This window comes from Morus notabilis, unplaced genomic scaffold (assembly GCF_000414095.1).
Source record: "Morus notabilis unplaced genomic scaffold, ASM41409v2 Scaffold156, whole genome shotgun sequence".
Lineage (NCBI taxonomy): Eukaryota > Viridiplantae > Streptophyta > Magnoliopsida > Rosales > Moraceae > Morus > Morus notabilis.
The window spans coordinates 338,049-357,063 of record NW_010361538.1 but is presented as its reverse complement, the minus strand read 5'-3'; the positions used below and the strand labels follow the sequence as shown (position 1 = coordinate 357,063).

Genomic DNA, 19,015 nt, shown 5'->3' with positions numbered 1-19,015 from the left:
TTGTGATGCCCAAGAAACTAAGGGTGTGGTTGGTTACTAAAATGAGTAAATTTTTAGTTGTTTGATTAATCATGAATATAAAATAGTAACTATTTAGTTGTTATTATAAAATAGTAACTATTTAGTTGTTATTAGAGTAAAGTGATTAGACATTTAGGCCTCATTCGCTTCGCAGATTCGAGTTTTTAATTCAAGCTGAAATATGACATTTTAGAGCTTTTAACTGTAACAGAAAAAATTAAATGTGACATTTTCTGAGAACTTTTAACTGTAAAAATCTAAAACTGAAAACTCAAATAGATGAAATGAACGAGACCTTAGATACATAGTATTAAGTGCCTAAGTGAATGTATTAAATGTGCACGAGTTCAATTTTCTCATGGCATGCTATAACTTTTCTCAAACACGAGTTCAATTTACGTGTAGTAAACTAAATCTAATTAGTTTACTGCACGTAAAATTGTAGTTTAACTCGGCTGGAAGGAGCAGGTCCTGTCTCAGTGTCTCTCAAATCATCTAGCAGTCGGGTTTGGGGAAGGGGGGGGAAAAAAAATCCTCAACGTAAACCAATTGCTGCTATATTGAAATTGACACAAGAATCTATGTTACAGTTCAATTTAACAAACACCAGAACGTAAGAAATCTCTCTCTCTCTCTCTCTCTCTCTCTCTCTCTCTCTCTCTCTCCTCAGCACAAGCTATAAAATTCAAGCCCATGGTTTTGTATATATTGAAACAACTACTCTTCTTCTCTGGTCTAAAATGTAAAAATTTACTGCTAGTTTGTGCAGTCAAATCCGTGACAAATAGAGAGCCAGATTATGAGTACTAGAAGTAACAAGATTCCAAACACAACCAGCTTTATTTTCATGTTCTGATACCACATCTTCCTTCTGATTTGCGTCCCTTTGCTTTTGTACTGTTGGGCCTAAATGTTGCAAAGAAGCAAGTTGTGAACAGTAGTTATTAAGAGAAGAAAAAAGAAAAGGGATAATAACAAAAACCTACTTTGTATTTTATCGAAATGTTGCAGTACACCTAATGCTTTCAGAAATGTTCTCCTTATCCCCTTATTCTATAGACCATGTCGAGGTTTTTAACACAGTTTGTAAAAGATAAGTGAGAATTTTAACATGATTTGTAAATTATAGGAGACAACTTTTAACACGATTTGTACAACATAGGGGATAGGTGTAGTATTTCTGAAAAAACAAGTGTAAATACAACATCTCAAAAACTTTAATGAAGAATTTTGCACTAGACTATGGCAAAATACCCTACTACTACTGCGGTTTTTTCACCGGCATATTAGATTAGACAAATGAAAGTACGAAAATCTAATGGAACTTGAAGAAGATATGATGGTTCAGATCACTACATGTAGGTTTTTTTTTTTTTTTTTTCCCTTGTGGAATTCTGTGAAGAAAATAGTTTTTCTTTCCTAAACTTACTTGAGAACGCAGGTCTTCGGTCTTGTCAACAAGAATGGTAAGGTTTTCCCCTCTATCAATAGCCTGAAAAGCAAGTTGTTATGGAATTAATATGAGTAAATTGCAACATTTATAGCCTATACACGCAAGTGATTTCAAGGAATTCATGGATGCTAATATACATTTAACTGGAGAAGTTTAAAAGTGAAACAAGCTTTACATTAGTCTGTAAGGCCCCATTTATTTCATCGATTTGAGTTTAGAATTCGAGTTTTGCTACAGTAAAAAGCTCTCAGAAATAGTCACATTTAACTTTTTTACTACAGTAAAAGGCTCTCACATAAAGTCACATCTCAACTCAAATTAAAAACTTGAATCAGTGAACTAAACAGGCCATAAATAACTTGGCCAATGTTTTGAAATATTAAAGCCATTGATAAGAACCAGAGCCAGGGGTAGCAAAAAGAAGAAATGCTACGTTAGTAATTAGGCTGATGTGGCTTGTAACTGAATTCAGTTAGTTTGTTAGCATGAGAGTTAGTTTGTTAGCATGAGAGGGTGGGTTGTGAATGGGATTGAGTGGCTTATAAATAAGAGGGGGCTCGAGAGGTTAGGCAGCTTTTTGGATGTATAGAGTTTAGAGAGGAGAGTCGGTGATCTCTCGAATATCACCATTGTTATAGTGATCGATTGCATTTGAATAAAATTCATATTCATCTGTCCTGTTCTTTGTCAATTAGTTGAGGTTTCCATCAGCCATTTAGTTCATCAACACCGACATGAAAATGCAAATTGATTTCACATGAAACAGTGACAAGTTGGGAGAAGTTTGAGGTTTCTAGAAAGATGGTCTATTCTTATAAGTACCAAAAGTTTGCAACCTTAAAAGGATATAAAAAGAGATATGTTTCTGCACCCATTCCTGCTTCATTTTTTTCATAGTATGCTCTTGCAAATTTGTTTCCCAAGTAAGAGGAAGCACCTTAATATCAGAACTCTTGATGCCTCTATCATTGAGACCGAATAGTCTACTACTATAATAAAGCTCATCCAAGAAGACTTCCCTTTTTATTCATTTTATTATCTAAAAAACTCTGTTCATAAAGTTAAAAGGAAAATGTCCGTGTCTAATATGGTTTCCCAGCCAATCCATGTCAAATAAACCAACAACAAAGCGCAAAACACAAATTCCTAGTGGTGACTTCAGCAGTCAAAAATCAATGTTTATTGTTAGCCAAAATATTGTAAAAAATATCAAATCTGTAGAGAGGTAGATGGTCAAATCAGTAGTGAAAATGTCATCTAAAAAACTAGGAGGCATATTTTTTCTTCAAGACAGCTGATTACCTTGTCAATATTCTCCAACATTATGCCTTTAACTTCTGAAACTTGTGCCTTCACTTTCAATAACTTCTCTATCTCTTCAGCATGATCAATTATATACTTCATGTGCTCTTTCATTATTGGTCTGCAATTTTAAAAACTTATGTTGTTTGAGACTCGGTGACAAACAAACAAAAGGGAAAATTTGCACATCCAAAGCGTCTATCAAGGAGAAACACACATACCCGAATTCCTTGTTAAGACTTTTTGCAACAGCTGTATCTGCTTTACCTCCTCCATATCTCTTTTTAAAGTCTACTTTCACTCGTTCTAAAAATGCGATTGATATGTACTTGCTTACAGCTTCTTTCGCAACGACACAGTAAGCTGTAGATTTCATAAAGCAATTGATGATTGGCATGAGGTCTAGTCACAAGAAATTTCAAAATTATACTGTTCAAAATAAGACTTTTAAAAACATGTACATGAGCAATAACAGAAAATTAGCATTGTATTACCACTTTCCTCAGTAATCATCCAATATCAGTCATTAAGAACTGGAACTAAAGAAACAATTGCCCGCATATTTAAAAGCCAGTATCGCATAGTTTTTGCTTTTGCTTTTGCTTTTGCTTTTGAGAATAGAAGAAGAGAAATTCTAAAATCAAGCTGTTTGTTTCACAGGTTCAAATTACTGTTCAAACTTTTTTGCTACAATATTTTCTCTTACAAAATTTAAATTTATATTCAAACTTTTATGTTTGAACCTAACAGTATCAAGCCGCATTATGTGACTTTCACCTTCTGAGAGATCATTCAAACATAAGAAGCATCTTTTGTACCCATGAAGCCGAAAACAGCTTCTAAGAAGCTGTGCCAAACCAGCCACAACCTTGTCCAGTTAATTACTTCGAAACAGCAACAGAATTACTATATTGAGCATCATTTTATTAGGTCAGTTTTTCTATTTATGCAAGTATGACAGAATCAGGGCAGCACCTAAACAAATAAACTACACTAATACAATCAAGTGTAAGAGATCATTCTACTAAATAAGCAGAAAAGGAAAGGTAATAATGCTAATCAAAGATCAACCCATCAAAGGATTACCAAACAAACAAAACAAAATAAGATTATTGACTATGCTCAAGCACGGAAATAACTAGTTATGCAATAATTGGGACTTCAATTGTCCAATAAACACCATTCCAGCAACAATAACCACTTTTCAGCTAATTTTCTAGCTTACTTGAAAAACATAATCACAAATCAATTGAGCTAAAGCCAGCTATATCGAATGCTTGAGTATCAATGAGCTCCATCAATATGAAAATCAATAATAAAGTTTAGGTTTTTGCCCTTTTTTATTCCATTGTTCCTTACAAATAAGTCAAAAAAAATCTCCAAAAGCTAATCCAAGCCCGGTAAAAAAATTCGTCATTTTTGGGGTTCTCAGCTCGAACTAAGCACAACCCAGCTCATATCTCAGTGTTTTAAACCAGATCCAACAACCTCCACATGCAATTGAAAATCTCTCACCCCGTTTGTTTTCCGAGAAAACAAGAAGGAAAATATACTTAACCGAAGAGATCAGAGCATTACCATAGCCATCCTCGACAAGGAAATTGAAAGTGTGGTGGTCGCAGTTGTAGGTGAACTTGTTGTTGGAAGAAGGAAGCTTCTGAAGGCACTGAGCCGCAATCGCCGGAAAATTGCCTGTGAATTCTGTGTATTCTGCTAATATCATTGTCCCTCTTGCCACGAAGCTGTATATGAACGCTTCTTGACTCATTTTTTTTTCCCTTTTCTTTCTCTCTCTCTCTCTCTCTTAATTCAGTTGAGACGAAAGAGGAGAGATTGGCAAGCTCGGAAACTAGAGAGAGATAGTGGAGGAGAGAGAGAGAGAGAGAGAGAGAGAGCTTGCTCTGGTTGTACGTTAGCAATTTCTAGGCGCTACTGCTAATACATATGGCTGTTTTTCTTTTATTCCTTTGTTATGAAGAAAGAATTTGTTTGTTTATTATCTTCGTACTTAAGCTCATTACTTCGATTCCTTAAAAAGAAATTAATCGAGATTTGTTATTTAATAGTGCTTTATAATAATTAAATTAATTAAATATGAATGCATTAATATTAAGTATTTTTTTCCCATTCTCTATTCCAATTAATTTATAATGTTATTTTTAAACTAATATTATAATTATAAAAGAGCTCTTAAATTAAAGGATCATTACCTAGTATTATCTTTAGTCTTTCTAAGGTTACTAAAGATAAACATATAGCTCTACTTAGATTACATTTAAAAACAAAATTTGTGCCGTTAATGGTTACATTTTAATAATGCATTTATAATCCTATCACAAAAATAATACACAATAATTTTAATTGAAGCTTTATTTATATTTTAGGCTAAACTGAAAGATAGAGATAACTCGTTTTAAAATGAAAATAAAAATGAAAACGTTTTTAATCTCAAACAGAAATTATTTTTAAAAATATGTTTGATAGTTTTATCAAGAGATTTTTTCAGTATAAAAAATCTCATTAATATTTTTTTTTTAGAGATGAAAAAATACAAATAAAAAATTATTTTTTATTTATCTTTTATTTTATATTAAATTAATAAATCATTTTTTTTTATTTTTTATTTTTATTACGTCAAACGAAACGTTTTCATTTTTCTTTTAAAAAATGTGAAAAATAAAAATAAAATCAATTCTAAATACGATCGGTAATTTTCTCATGCCGGCGATTAATTAAAGTTCAATTACAAAAGTTGATTTAAGAACATAAAAAAAAGTTGATGGAAGTGATTATAAATAATAATGAAATTCCTGTTGACTAAGAGACCAAAAAGAGAGCCAGAATCATTAGCCTCTAGTACTTTTTCCAATGAAATTACAACAAGGTCCCCGATTTTCCGCAAGTGGACGATTGGTTTGGTCGATCAGAACCTCTCTATTGCTTGTTGCGAAAGGGCACTGTTGGAAGTCAGGGTTTTAAATAATTAACAATTATTAAACAGAAATAAAGGAGTCAACAATAACCGCAGAATGCGGATTTATGTTTTGCCCCTCCTTCTTCTTTTTTTTTTTTTTTTTTTTTTTTTTTAGGGTAATCTCCGTCGAGCAGTTTTTGTTAATTGCATGCTTGTATTTATTTTTTATTTTGCTCGTATTCAATTGAACTTTTGGAAACTTTAAAAATTAACCCCATGTAAATGGATAAATTAAAGGTCCAGTAAAGCCTCGTGATCTAATGACACCGCGGTGTTCGAATGAGGTGCAGTTTAAGGAAAAATTGTGGGTTCAATTTCGTTTTATATTAAAAAAATCAATATAACGTCCCATAAACCTGAATAACAAAAATAAATTGTAACATAAATAAAAAAAGATGCCGATATACTATATAAGCTCGTTCACTTTGCGGATTTGAGTTTTTAATTCGAGTTGAGATGTGACATTTTCTGAGAGCTTTTCACTGTAGTAAAAAAAATTAGATGTGATATTGTCTGAGAGTTTTTTACTGTAAAAACTTAAAACTAAAAACTCGAATCGATGAAATGAACGAGGCCTCATGTCTGAAATTAAATTTAGTAAAATTTTTAAAATATTTAAAAATAGTAAAAAAAAAAAACATTCAATGATTATTGTAATTATGTCACATTTTGTATTTTATAATTATATTGTAATTATTTTGATATAAATATTTTCCATTTTTAAAATACTTCCAAAAATTGTTATATTTTAATTTTTTTACTTAAAAAGTTTTGAGATACCCTATATGACAAAATGTAATGCCTTGAGTTGATATTTAGTAAAATTTTTCAAATATTAGAAAAATAATAAAAAGGATATAGTACCTATTATTTCGTCATTATTTTAATTATATTATATTTTGTTATTATTATAAGATTTCAAGAAGTAATTACACAAAATGATAATTTTTAAACTCCATGTTTAGAATATGTCTTTAATTTAATAATATTATCAATATGTCTATTTTATAGTTTTTTATTAGAGATGTCAATTGTGTCGGCCCAGCTTGGCCCGACCTATTTAGATTGTCTAAGCGTGACTAGACGGGCCCATTTTTTATCGTGTCGTGTTAGGCTTGACCCATTTAATTTTTATGGCGTCAAGCTTAGTCCATAACTCATTTATATGTAGGCTATGTCATTAACGTGCTTGGATCGTGCTCGTATTTTTGTCGTGCTTTTAACCTGCCTTTATCATACCAAATAGCATATTTATAACAAATACAAGGAAATAAACTTTTAACATAATGAAAACATTAAACTTTAGAAAGCATACAATTAATTAAAAAATCTTCCTAAATTATTATTAACTTAATTATTATTTTCATTTTTATAAACTTCTTAATAAAATAAATATTTTTATGACGTGTACAAATATATTAATAAAATTAGTTTTATACTTCATCCTATTAATTGGGCCTTTATCATGCTTTTAACGTGCACGTGTTCATGCTCGTGTTGTGCTCTTAGCGTGTTTTATGCCTAAAAGTTACGTCAAACCTAGCTCATTTAATAAACGGGATGGGCTAAGCCCATTTAATAATAATGTCGTGATGCGTCGTGCCACTTTTTAACGTGTCATTTAGGCCCGACTTGTTTTAACATCTTAATTATTGATATAATATAATTTCCAATGTACCCTTATTCATATGCGTGGTTATGGATTTGTATAACTAATTTTAAAAGTAGTTGACAAGAGATAAAAATGTCATTACGGTTTAATTTACAAACTTATGTATAAATATTACAACTTATGCACAATTTTTTTTTCATCCCTTGAAAAATAGAATTAATTATTTCACTAGAGTTAAGCCGCAAGCCTGTTCAATCACTTTAGGAAAAAAGAAATTTTTATCTTTCACTACTGATTAATATCTTTTTTTTATTACGTAACTATATATTTGTTAAAAGGGTATTAATAAAAAATGGATAAAAATTTAGACTCATAAATATTGATAATTTTCTCTACAAGAGTAACTAAGCCCCCGTTTAGTTCGCTAGTTTAAATTTAATTAATTTATACTTTTTAATTTGAATAGAAAAATTCAAATTGTGTGGTTTAAATTGTAGTTTGAATTAATGTTTGGATGTGTAGTTAAAGTTTTAATTTAAACATGAAATAAAATTTAAATGGGAGAAAGAGGGAAATAAGCCAAGACTTGAAATGAATTAAAATTAATAGGCCAATAATTTACATAAGTTAATAAATAGGCCAAATTAATGTTTTTGTCCATAACTTGTCTGATTATGAACCATAACTTGACAAGTTATTGTCTATAATTCACGGTTTTTATCCATAACTTGTATGACTATGAACCATAACTTGACAAGTTTGTCCATAACTTATCTAGTTATGAACCATAACTTGACAAGTTATGCCCTATTAATTTATATAACTAAAAATTAGCCTATATATTTTCTTAAGCTTTTCATATTGGCCTATTTTCTACTATTTTCGAATTTAAATTTGTGTTTGGTAATAGTGAAAAACAGAGAGAGTGGACACATTTTTTACTATTTAAAAATGATTTGAACGGTTAAACTTGAAATGAGAGCTAAACTCTAATTGGACCATTTAACTCTCAGTTCAAACCGAAAATAACTGCATGCTTGCCAAACACTAATTTAAACTGTGCTCACTGTTTAAACTGAATTAAATTGAACTAAATCAATAAAACAAACAGGGCTAAGTCTCAGCTCGTTAGTAGCTCCAAGCATATCTTCTAAACCCAAATTACCCCTCCACCAAATCCACACTCATCGAGATTACTTTTTTTATTATTTTAAATAACATAATTATTATTAACAACAATATAAGAAATAAAATGAAATAAAAGAAGAAGATCCTAGTTCTCGTATCTCAATCATACATCTACATAAGATCCCCACCAGAGCTTAGCAAAAAACTCTCCTCATTATTTCCCCATAACCCGCCCAAACACAAACTTTTAAACCACACAAAAAAAAAAAAAAAAAAAAAATCAAATTTTAAGTTTTTGTTTCCTTTGCCTCCGACTCTCGCAGGTCTCAACTCAACAGCTGCCAGCCACAGTGAATGAACACAACACAACAAAACCCACCACTTCAACGAAGCTCTCTTAACTAATCATTAATACCCAATTCAAATCCTCTTCTCTCTCTCTCTCTCTCTCTAGATTTTGGAAATTTCATCGGATCACTCTCTTTCATCGGAAATGGCCAACAAAGATTCCTCCACTCCTCCCTCTTCATCCGTAACCTCTCATTTTCAAATACCCTTTTCTTTTCATCTGTGATTTTGTTGCTCGATTTTGCTTTTGTTTTTTGTTTTCCTATAATTGTTATTGCAAATGTGTTATTGTGTTCTCATTTGATGTTTGCAGAAGAAGGAGAACTTGACTCCGGTTGCCTCAAAGATAGCGGTATTTTTGTGATTTTTTTTTTCAACGAAGCTCTCTTAACTAATCGTTAATACCCATTTCAAATCCTCTCTCTCTCTCTCTAGATTTTGGAAATTTCATCGGAAATGGCCAACAAAGATTCCTCCACTCCTCCCTCTTCATCCGTAACCTCTCATTTTCAAATACCCTTTTCTTTTAATCTGTGATTTTGTTGCTCGATTTTGCTTTTGTTTTTTTTTTCCTATAATTGTTATTGCAAATGTGTTATTGTGTTCTTCATTTGATGTTTGCAGAAGGAGAACTTGACTCCGGTTGCCTCAAAGATCGCGGTATTTTTGTGAATTTTTTTTCCTATCTATATTTGGATGTTGAGAATATTAGGGGAAAATAACTTAGAATGTTGTTTAATTAATTGCTATTAACTCCAGTTTTATGATTTTTTATTGTCAAGGAATTAAACGAATCGAGATCTGAGCTCCTTAATAGGATTCAAGGGCTGAAACAGGTTTTATTTCTTTGTGACTTTCGCTAATTATTTTTTATTTTTTAAAGTTGGACTACAAAGTGTTTCCTCTTGAAAAGAAAACCATAAAAAAAAAAAAAAAAAAAGGTTCTTTTTTCAAAAAATTATTCAATTTGTGTTAGGATTTGCAAAGTTGGAGGTCAAAACTGGATACCCAAGTGAAGGTCTATCGCGATGTAAGTGTAGCTTCCTTTGTTGTAATTAGTTCTTGCTCATTTATCACCTTATATAGCATAATGTGATGTTTAGGCGCTCGTTATATGGTATTTTCTTTCTCATTCCACTTTTCAAATGTGTTTACTGTTGAGTACAAAGTGTATGAATAGAGAAATCAAGACCCCAATTGCCCTAAAAGAAAGAAAATAAACTCAAGACTCTTGGAAGAAGACCCACAACTAGTTTACTTATACTTGTTGGATACGAGCTAAAAATCATGCGAAAAAAGGGCCCGCTTGCACTTCACACTACACGTGTTATGTGCTCCAAATGGGAGGAAGTGGTTTGTATTAATAGGTCAACTGTGCTTAGACTCCAAGTGCCTATAGATTGTGTCAGGCTTGAAAACGAAGTGATCAGCCATTAAAACTTGCCTCAAACCTGGTGGCTAATGTGTTCCTACAAAGGGGCAATTTAGGTGGCTGCCAAGTTCTTCCAAGGCGCAATTCAATCTCGAAACTTCTCAAGGGGTTGTGTTGTATTGCTCAACTCCACCCTTCAACATTGACAAAATAGGTGAATCCGATTTTGTTGACTTCTACTCTGTTTATGCTAACACTTAATTCACAACATATTCACTAAGGCACACAATACAGTTGAATATGCAAGATTTGAACAGTAACTCAATTTGTTCCGTGGCAAGATAAGTTAGTGTTGAGGGGGAGTATTGAATGAGATAACACGGAAGTTTGAAAAGTTACGGGTTCACCCTTTGGAAGATCTTTGGAGTTAGGCTTGGCGTGCAGATGACTTATAGCTAGGGTGGGAGCCACTTGATCTTTTAATGTTGTAGTCCAAGCATATTTGGCGTATAAATACTACCACTTTGAAGTCAATTCAAGAGCGGTAATGCGTGAGTAAGCTAGTGTTTGCGAGTTGAGAGCTAGGTCGAGTACAAAAGTCAGCTTGAGCTGCATTCTCCTAGAGGAAACTTTGTTGTTAGTTTGCTGAAGTGTACAACTATCATGCTTTGACAAAAGCATTAGACTTTAGGTTTGCCGTTATTATTTTGGAAACCTCGTGACTGCAAGCAGCTTAAGTTGTATGATTTTCAAGCTTGCTCAGAATTGTTATTTTGGAAGTGAGTATGATGATGACTGTTGTGAAGTTGGTTTTAACTGTGAGGCACGGGATTTTCATAATCATGAATGATGTTCATGTTGGATTTTTTGTTTTTTAAGTAGAGTTCTGATAGCAAGGATTTGTATAAGCATAAATTGGGATCTGGAACTTCTGATTGAATGCTGGCAAGTTCTATATATATATATATATATAGTAATAAGACAACCAAATAAAGCTAGTAAAGGCTTTGCCTTTTAGAGCGGTTAACTGAAGCGCGTTCCATCTTGTAATTTTTGCAACTTACTCGTATGAGAATTTGCTTTATTTCTGTCTTTCTTGTATGTGTTGGACCCTTGGTTTGATGTACCAGTTTTATGTCTTTTTTCCTTAAATTGCCTCCACCTTATGCGTGCTACGAATCTTGCTATATGAGCTATTAATGGAAATTTCTCATCGTATATGCAGGAACTTTCAGAACTCAAGAAATCACTCAACACTGAAGTGGACCAACTCCGAAGTGTAAGTGGTGCTCCATTCTCCAATCGTTTCTACTCTTATCTTTTGAAGTGATTATTACAAAATACTTATTATTAATATCCTCTAGGAGTTCAAAGATTTGAGGACCACTCTTCAACAGCAACAAGAGGATGTTACTGCCAGCCTCAGAAACTTGGGGGTATGTTTTGATCTAAATAATTGCCCTTTGCTTAACTTGAAAGTATTACTATCATATTGTCCCTTGGCAACATACTTAAATATGAGAAATCAAAAAGGAGATGCTTGATTGATTTATCATCAATTCTGTAGCTACAAGATGTCTCAGAAGATGTTTCCAAGGTTGAAGGGAACGGCGACAAAGAAGAAAATGAATTGCCTAAGGAGAATGGCGAAGAAGCCGAAGACTTGACGGGCCACAATGTGGAACATGCATGAGTATGGTTTATGCCATTGAGAGTTAATGAGCTTTTTTAAGTTATTTTCCAGTTAGAAGAGGCCACGACCTTGTTGTCTTGCAGAACATAAAACTCTTATCTAAAGGGATTTGTGTATTACTCTTCCTCTTATTTCAATTAAACTATCTTTCTACGCAGTTTTCAATTGATGCCTCGAGAGTTAATGAGCTTCTTTTGAGTCATTTTTCAGTTTATTCAAAGCCACAACCTTGTTGTCTTCCAAATCATTGGACTCTTGTCTAAAGCAATTTTTGGAGAACTTTTCCTCTTATTTCAGTGAAAGCATCGTTCTTGGCAATTTTCAGTTGTTCGTATATTGATTCCCGGTATTACTTTAACCTACAATGCAAGACTTTCCACGGTTTGAAAACAGAATAATCAATAAAAAGGACTTGGTTTAAAAGCAGAGAAGCTTATAACTAGTTTGTTGATCGAGTCCTTAGGATTTAATCATAAAAGATTAACCAATTAGTAGTAGTTTAAGTATTTTAGGCTCGTTCGTTAAGTTTTTATTATAGTATTTTCTTATAAAAAATCAAATTTAACTTTTTCTGTTACAGTATTTTGTTTAACACATTCATTTTTAAGTCAAGTTTTTTACTCAAATAAGCAAAATGAACGAACTCTTTAAGGCTAAAGCCAACAATCCTTTTCAAATGAAGTCCACGGTCGATCATCATGGACCCTCCTCAAATGATAATATATTTGTTCATCTTCCTCAAATTAGAAAATTAGGAAGATTACAATTCTATGGAGATTTACAACCTACATCGAATTTTCTCCGGGGTTTATCTTGTTGTGCACTTGGTTACATTTGGAATCTAACTTTGACATACTTTTTTCGTCCTTGCAGTTCCGTTCTGAAAGTTACGCTTTTAAACCATTATCTATGTTGTATCCATCTAATGGGATTTTTGTTTGCATCATTACCAACTGAATTCTCATTTTCCTTCTTGTCAATCTCATTTGTAAATTTTTGAAGTTAGGGAATGTGTAACGATTCCTCAGGCCGTCACAGTTGTCTTAAATTTTAAACATTTGCCTCTTAAAGAATATAGAAAATAGTTAAACTTAAAACACTTTACTTTGAATAACTTAAAGAAATCTTAGAATTTTTTTTTTATTATAACTTTTAAAAATTTTAAACTTCGTCAAAGAAAAATAACCTTTAGGTTCAACTTAATTATTAAAATTTATACTGTGAAATAAACTTAAAAAAAGTCTAAAGTATTCGTCAAGTCAAAACCACTCTAAACTAAAGTTCCATGGCGACATCTTACCCTTTAGTTCGTCTGCAACATGAAATAACTTATATAAGTAAAGGCTTAGTAAGACACTTAAATCTCACAAACGTAAATGAACATTTTTATTCATCAACAATAAACGTCATCATGAGAACAATTATTTTGAACATATTTTAACTTTAAAATCCATAAATCCATCATATATTAGGCCTGACGTTGCACCATCATAGCGCGCTAGCCATGGAAAACATGGGGTAGCAAATCCCATATCAACCGTAATAATAAATCCATTCACTGGTCACCATCAAGAGTGTACAACGTCATTTAAAAACATAAAAATGCATATATACATTTTTCTAGAAAACGTCATCATAAGAGAAACATTAAAAGTTTCATAACATCGTCATAAACATCGAAATCATATACTTCTCAATTATTCAATTCATGTTGCATGTGTACATAAACGCATTAATTAACCTTTTTAAATTTTTCAACGGTGACGCGACGAATGAGGTCCTTAGGTGCTCCCCTCTAGAACCGGTCATGCCATAAATCATAAATAAAATTACTAAAAACCCTTAACAACTCATCAAACACATTAATCACGTTAAAACAACGTCTAATATACTATTCTCATCATTCATTAACGTCAAGACATAAAAACCCATAAATTATAGAAAATTACAAAACTTAACAAAAACTGGCAAACCTGACCTTTATCCCTTTAAAAATTCATAACAAATTACACCGAAGTCAAAATGAATTGAGACTAGTTCCAATTGAAAATAGACATCCAGATTTTTCCAACGGTATCTAATTTGCTAAAAACGGAATTCGTTTGGTCCCGCAAACACTATTTTAAAGTCAGATCACATAAGCTGAAAAATTCTAGCACTAGTAAATTCTGAAAATACAAAAATAAATTCATTAAAGATAAAATCAACTCCAACCACATGCATACTTTAACTAGCCCTAAGATATGTTCCTAAAACATTCAAATCATACATTCAATAAAAATCCTCGTGGCAAAGCATGTTAGAAACATCAATATGACCATCAAAATTCACACCATCCTAACTCATGTTTCTATGAAATCACAATTTACAACATAGAAGAAACAACAATATAAGAAAATAACATAATTCTTAACATGGCTCTCTAGAATTTATCAAATTATGAAGACATCAAAACACTCAAAACAATAACCGGGTCATGTATTCCAATCCAAAATAAAAACTTGCAGCCATGGACATTAAACATCAACTAAATCACATATATCCTCCCTCAATCATCAACCAATAAATATCCTCCATCATTCTCTCAAACCATTATAATCAAACCCAAAGTAAAATCATCCAAACTCTCATAGAAATTCAAACCAAATAACAAGAAAGAATCATACCTCGACAATCTTTATTTTGCCTCTAATGAATGAAGAATCCAAAAAGAGTCAAGAGGTGAGGTTTGATGGCTGGTTGGAGTTTTTCTCTAATGTTCTTGAACGTGAGAAATAAGGAGGAAGATGGAGGGAGAGAAGGAGAATTGAATGGCTCTTTAATGTGTATAAAAATTAATATGATTGATTTAGGTTTAATTAAGGTTTAATTCTATGATTAAATGACCAACAGCTGGGAGAATGGTTGTCATTATGGTGTAAAATTGTGTGGAAGACAAATAAAAGAGTTATGTCAACTTCTAGAATTTCCATTCTTGTTCACATGCAGTAACGTGATCGGACACTTCTGGGTATCCGAATGGTATACTGGCCACATCTTCTTACTCCAATGTCCGATTTGTGCAAATGAGAAGGCGTTGGAAAGCTTTTGAAAGCATCTATGGCTTTGTATAAACCAAAGGAATAATTTCAGAATTTAAAGGGTCCAAAATAGAGCTGGAAATTAATGATATAGAAATAGTCATGTTGTCTAACAAGAAAAATCAAGGAAAACTTAAAATTTTTCTAAGACACTTAATTCCATGCATTATAACATGAAGTACATCATATCATGAACATATATACATTTATCAAATCATAAAAAAATGAACATATATATAACTTCTATAAAATGACATGAATTTGTTCTCAGCACCTCGAGTCCTCATCGCGTGCATCCATAACAAATAACTCAACTTGATGTTAGAATTCCCTAAATATACACCATGATTCAAGTTAATTCCTAATATTTATTTTTAAAAATTTTGTCAGTTAGAAAAATGGGTGTTGCAGAATGTATATAGCACTAACCTATTAGTATTAGCATTGTTGTAAATCTTACCACTACCTTATTAATGGTGTAAATTCTCATTTTCCTTGTGAACATTTTTGTGGTTATTTAAATTGGTACACTTATAACTGATATAACAAATACTATTTTCACGTTTTAGAAAACACTATTTAGTTTGATTTTATTTATTTTATTTTATTATTTATTTTTCTTTTTTTGGTAAAAGGAGTGAGTTGAGCTGTTTAACACTAGCATTTGACTCCGGGGAAACAAGTGGATGGGTTGGGGTCGGTTGGTAGATGTAGCTCTTGATGCAATTAATATTGTTGGTGCTTGTGACGTTGGTGCTTGTGACATTGGTAATGTGTTAATGCTATGACATGCAACGTCTTTCATCATTAATGGAGTTGTGTTGTGATGTATGCCTCTCATTTGCATTCATAACTACATTTTCCAAGAAATTATCTTCCCAAAAGAAAAGAAAAAAAAAAAGGCTGTTGGTTTGATTTATGTCATGGTTCATCAAGGGACTTGGATTTCATATTCAAGAAGATGGACTCACAGTTTTTGCACTCTTTCTGACCAATGCTTGAGTTGTTACTAATGGCATGTTTACTTATCCGTAATCGGAGTAGACATGAATCGAAGTGGACAAGATTCAGAGTGGACAAGATTTAGAGTGGACAGGAATTAAAATTAGAATAAACTGTTTACTTAAGTTTCAGGAATTAGAGTCGAAATCAGTCCCAATCTCATTCATGCGTTTACGTACGCCTAGAATCGGAATAAACTGTTATAAATTTACTTACATATCCTTTTAGTAGATTTTTGTGTGTTGAACTTAAAAAAAATTGTGTATTATGCTAACTATCTTAATATTATGATAACTAATAGTAATTAGATTTTTTAATCACACCTAATTAATCATCTAAATAATTAGAATAACTAATTAGTAATTAGATTTTATTAATTACTCTCTTCTTTCGTGCTAAAAGTTGAGACATGATTACTCTACATTATCAACATATAAAATTAAATTTAGCATTACATTGCATATTATAGAAAACATAAATCAGCTTAGGATATAGATTGAAAAATGAAAAGCAATAGGCATAATACAAGAATCAAATTATAAGCATGGAAAAAAAAACTATCTTAGTTTCATTTAATTATTTGCATTGATATGAATTCATCCATGGCACTAGTAAGAAAGATAGAAAAGAAAAAAAATATATACATCAGAGGAAGTGAGCAAGAAGATATGAGATGTGTGAAAGTAAATTAGGATATTTTTTAATTTTTTACTTTTTACTTTTCTATTCACAAATTTGTTAGTAGAATTAAGAGTAAAATCGTAATTAACATTTACTATTAGGATGGGGAGTGCCAATCCGATGGGGAGTGAGAGGAGTGCCAATCACATTCCTCAACCCCAAATTGGTGTGGGATCCATACATTTTCACTCTCATTCCAAGATAAAAATGGATAAGTAAACATGGGGTTAATTCTGATTCTTAATTCTCATTCCCCACTCCCGGTAAGTAAACATGCCATAAATGTAATACTTGCCCACTGCCATTAAAATCTTGGGCATGGAGAGAGAGAAACTAAGCCTTATTTGTACTCTGACGTAAGTTTAGAGTCCCGTTCATTTCGCTAGTTTAAATTACAAAATAGGTTCTTTTTACAGTATCTTTTCTTTAGAATTTCAAATTTAACTTTTTTTATTACTTTATTTTTTTTACATAAATTAATTTTTTTACTCAAATTCTTAACTTGAATGTGCGAAACGCGGTCAGCCTTTCGCTTTCTCTCTTTTTCAATTTGTATTCTACAATAATGGAAAATCTTTCTTCGTTTTGAGAGAAATGAGATTAATTATGAGCTTTGTCTTTCCTTTTCTTTTTACCTAATTTCATTGCATTAAATGACAACTAGTGTAAGGAAATAGGCCTTACTCAGAGCTTTACCAATCTTTCTTGATGAGGCTAACAAGTAAAAAAAGGAAATCATATTAAAAGGAAGGCAAATGAACAATGGAAAAGTGAAAAGAGAAAAAGAAAAAGGAATGAAATATGCAGATCTAACAGTATATGTTGTCGTTTTCAGGTCAGCCTTGACACGAGTGTGGTCCATATTGGGGCGACAACATATTTGTACGAATGTTTGATTCACTTAACTGTACATCTTGTGTATATGAATATCCTATGAGATTAAGTGTGCGTTTGATTGATAAATTTGTGTCATGATTTGTAATTTGTTATTGTATTTTTTCTCATAAAAAATACACATAAATTGAGAATAATTTTAAATCATGATTCTAAATTCATGAACTAAACGTCCACTAAAATCAAACTTCCGCATGCATATATTATAAATATAAGGATTTTTTTATGGTAATCTTATATTATTTATTAGGACTGTTAAATCTTAGCAATTCTGTTAAATTTATATATTTTTTTAATTCAATATATTATGATGATCTATCGTTTAGAAATACATTTTCAAAAGAAATGCAAGGAGCACATGTGTTTGTTTTCTCTTGATTTTCATTTCTTTTTTTTTTTCCTTGTTGTATGAATTTAAAAAATTTAAGGACAAAACAAGAGTGCAAGTTTGGCCGTGTTTGAAATTGATCTCGTTTTTATTTTTCACATTTTAAAAAAAAAAATGAAAACGTTTTCAAAATGACGTTTGGCAGAATAAAAATAAAAATAAAAATGAAAATGATTTTTTAATTTAGTGTAAAATGAGAGATAAATGAAAAACGTTTTTATTTTCATTTCTTGCTTTCATTTTCTTCTCTCTCGATCAAAGAGAAAAGAAAGACATAAATGAATTTTTTTACATTGAAAACAATCTCTTAATAAAACTACCAAACACATTTTTAAAAATAATTTATATTTAAAATTAAAAATATTTTTATTTTTATTTTTGTATAAAAAATAAAATTATTTTAAAATGAGTTTCAAAGAAACCATTATTTTCTTCTAATTCTCTTATATTCTCTTAAAATATTTAATTGAGATGAGGTAGGAGATCAATATTATACATTTTCAGTACAAATCTTTTTTTTTTCCTTTTTTGGCTGGAATCCAGTCCATATCATCTTTTGCTGAATAGAATCCAGTACACGGAAACCTGTGGAAAAGAAAAGAAAGGTAGAAAAAAAAAACTAAGGAAAGAGAAATCTTAGAGAAATATAAATTAGGGAAAAAATATTACAAATACAACACGTGTATAAAGTTGTAAATATAAAAAAAAATAATTCTTTTACTTGACACGCGTACAAAATGTTTCTTTGGTAGAGGTGTACCATAATTTCTTAATTATTCTGATAAATAAAATAAAGCTAGAATAAAGAGAGAACCCCGAATGTACGAAGTTAACTTTTGTATAATATTTTCCCAAAAACAAAGAACGAAAACAGCGCCCAAGTTACATGTGGATGACGCAAATGCAGATTCGCATAGGAGGGTCATCAGTTGACGTCACTGATTCTTCCCTACCTAACATAAATTCCCTAAAACACCTTTTAATCTGGGGACTTGGTGAGAATAATATTGATTTAATTTTATGTGAAAATTTTTTATTATAATAAAAAAATTAAATATGATTATTTT

The 19,015-nt window shown here is 31.4% G+C and overlaps 2 protein-coding genes across 2 annotated transcripts; one reads left to right on the top strand and one right to left on the bottom strand.

The window, feature by feature from the left end:
* Positions 1 to 576: 576 nt before the first annotated feature.
* Positions 577 to 4,699, bottom strand: LOC21406301 (vesicle-associated membrane protein 724). Its single transcript, XM_024166867.1, has 5 exons — positions 4,355 to 4,699; positions 2,998 to 3,139; positions 2,777 to 2,897; positions 1,451 to 1,513; positions 577 to 927 (listed from the first exon to the last, which is right to left on the bottom strand). Exons 1-5 carry the CDS (start codon positions 4,542 to 4,544, stop codon positions 778 to 780), a joined length of 666 nt encoding a protein of 221 aa, XP_024022635.1. The 5' UTR covers positions 4,545 to 4,699; the 3' UTR covers positions 577 to 777.
* Positions 4,700 to 8,652: 3,953 nt separating this feature from the next.
* On the top strand, positions 8,653 to 12,135 carry LOC21406300 (ankycorbin). Its single transcript, XM_024166872.1, has 9 exons — positions 8,653 to 9,022; positions 9,152 to 9,190; positions 9,274 to 9,333; positions 9,463 to 9,498; positions 9,621 to 9,674; positions 9,815 to 9,868; positions 11,436 to 11,489; positions 11,575 to 11,646; positions 11,778 to 12,135. Exons 1-9 carry the CDS (start codon positions 8,984 to 8,986, stop codon positions 11,901 to 11,903), a joined length of 534 nt encoding a protein of 177 aa, XP_024022640.1. The 5' UTR covers positions 8,653 to 8,983; the 3' UTR covers positions 11,904 to 12,135.
* Positions 12,136 to 19,015: the final 6,880 nt, after the last annotated feature.

Bases quoted from the DNA above. Each gene is read 5' to 3' on its own strand.
- LOC21406300 (XM_024166872.1), top strand. From the start codon at position 8,984: ATGGCCAACAAAGATTCCTCCACTCCTCCCTCTTCATCC. The intron at 9,869-11,435 runs GTAAGTGTAGCT...TCGTATATGCAG, and splicing joins AAGTGAAGGTCTATCGCGAT to GAACTTTCAGAACTCAAGAA. The intron at 11,647-11,777 runs GTATGTTTTGAT...TCAATTCTGTAG, and splicing joins CCAGCCTCAGAAACTTGGGG to CTACAAGATGTCTCAGAAGA.
- LOC21406301 (XM_024166867.1), bottom strand. From the start codon at position 4,544: ATGAGTCAAGAAGCGTTCATATACAGCTTCGTGGCAAGAGGGACAATG. The intron at 3,140-4,354 runs GTAATGCTCTGA...TGAAATCTACAG, and splicing joins CCTTGTCGAGGATGGCTATG to CTTACTGTGTCGTTGCGAAA. The intron at 2,898-2,997 runs GTATGTGTGTTT...TTAAAATTGCAG, and splicing joins AGTCTTAACAAGGAATTCGG to ACCAATAATGAAAGAGCACA.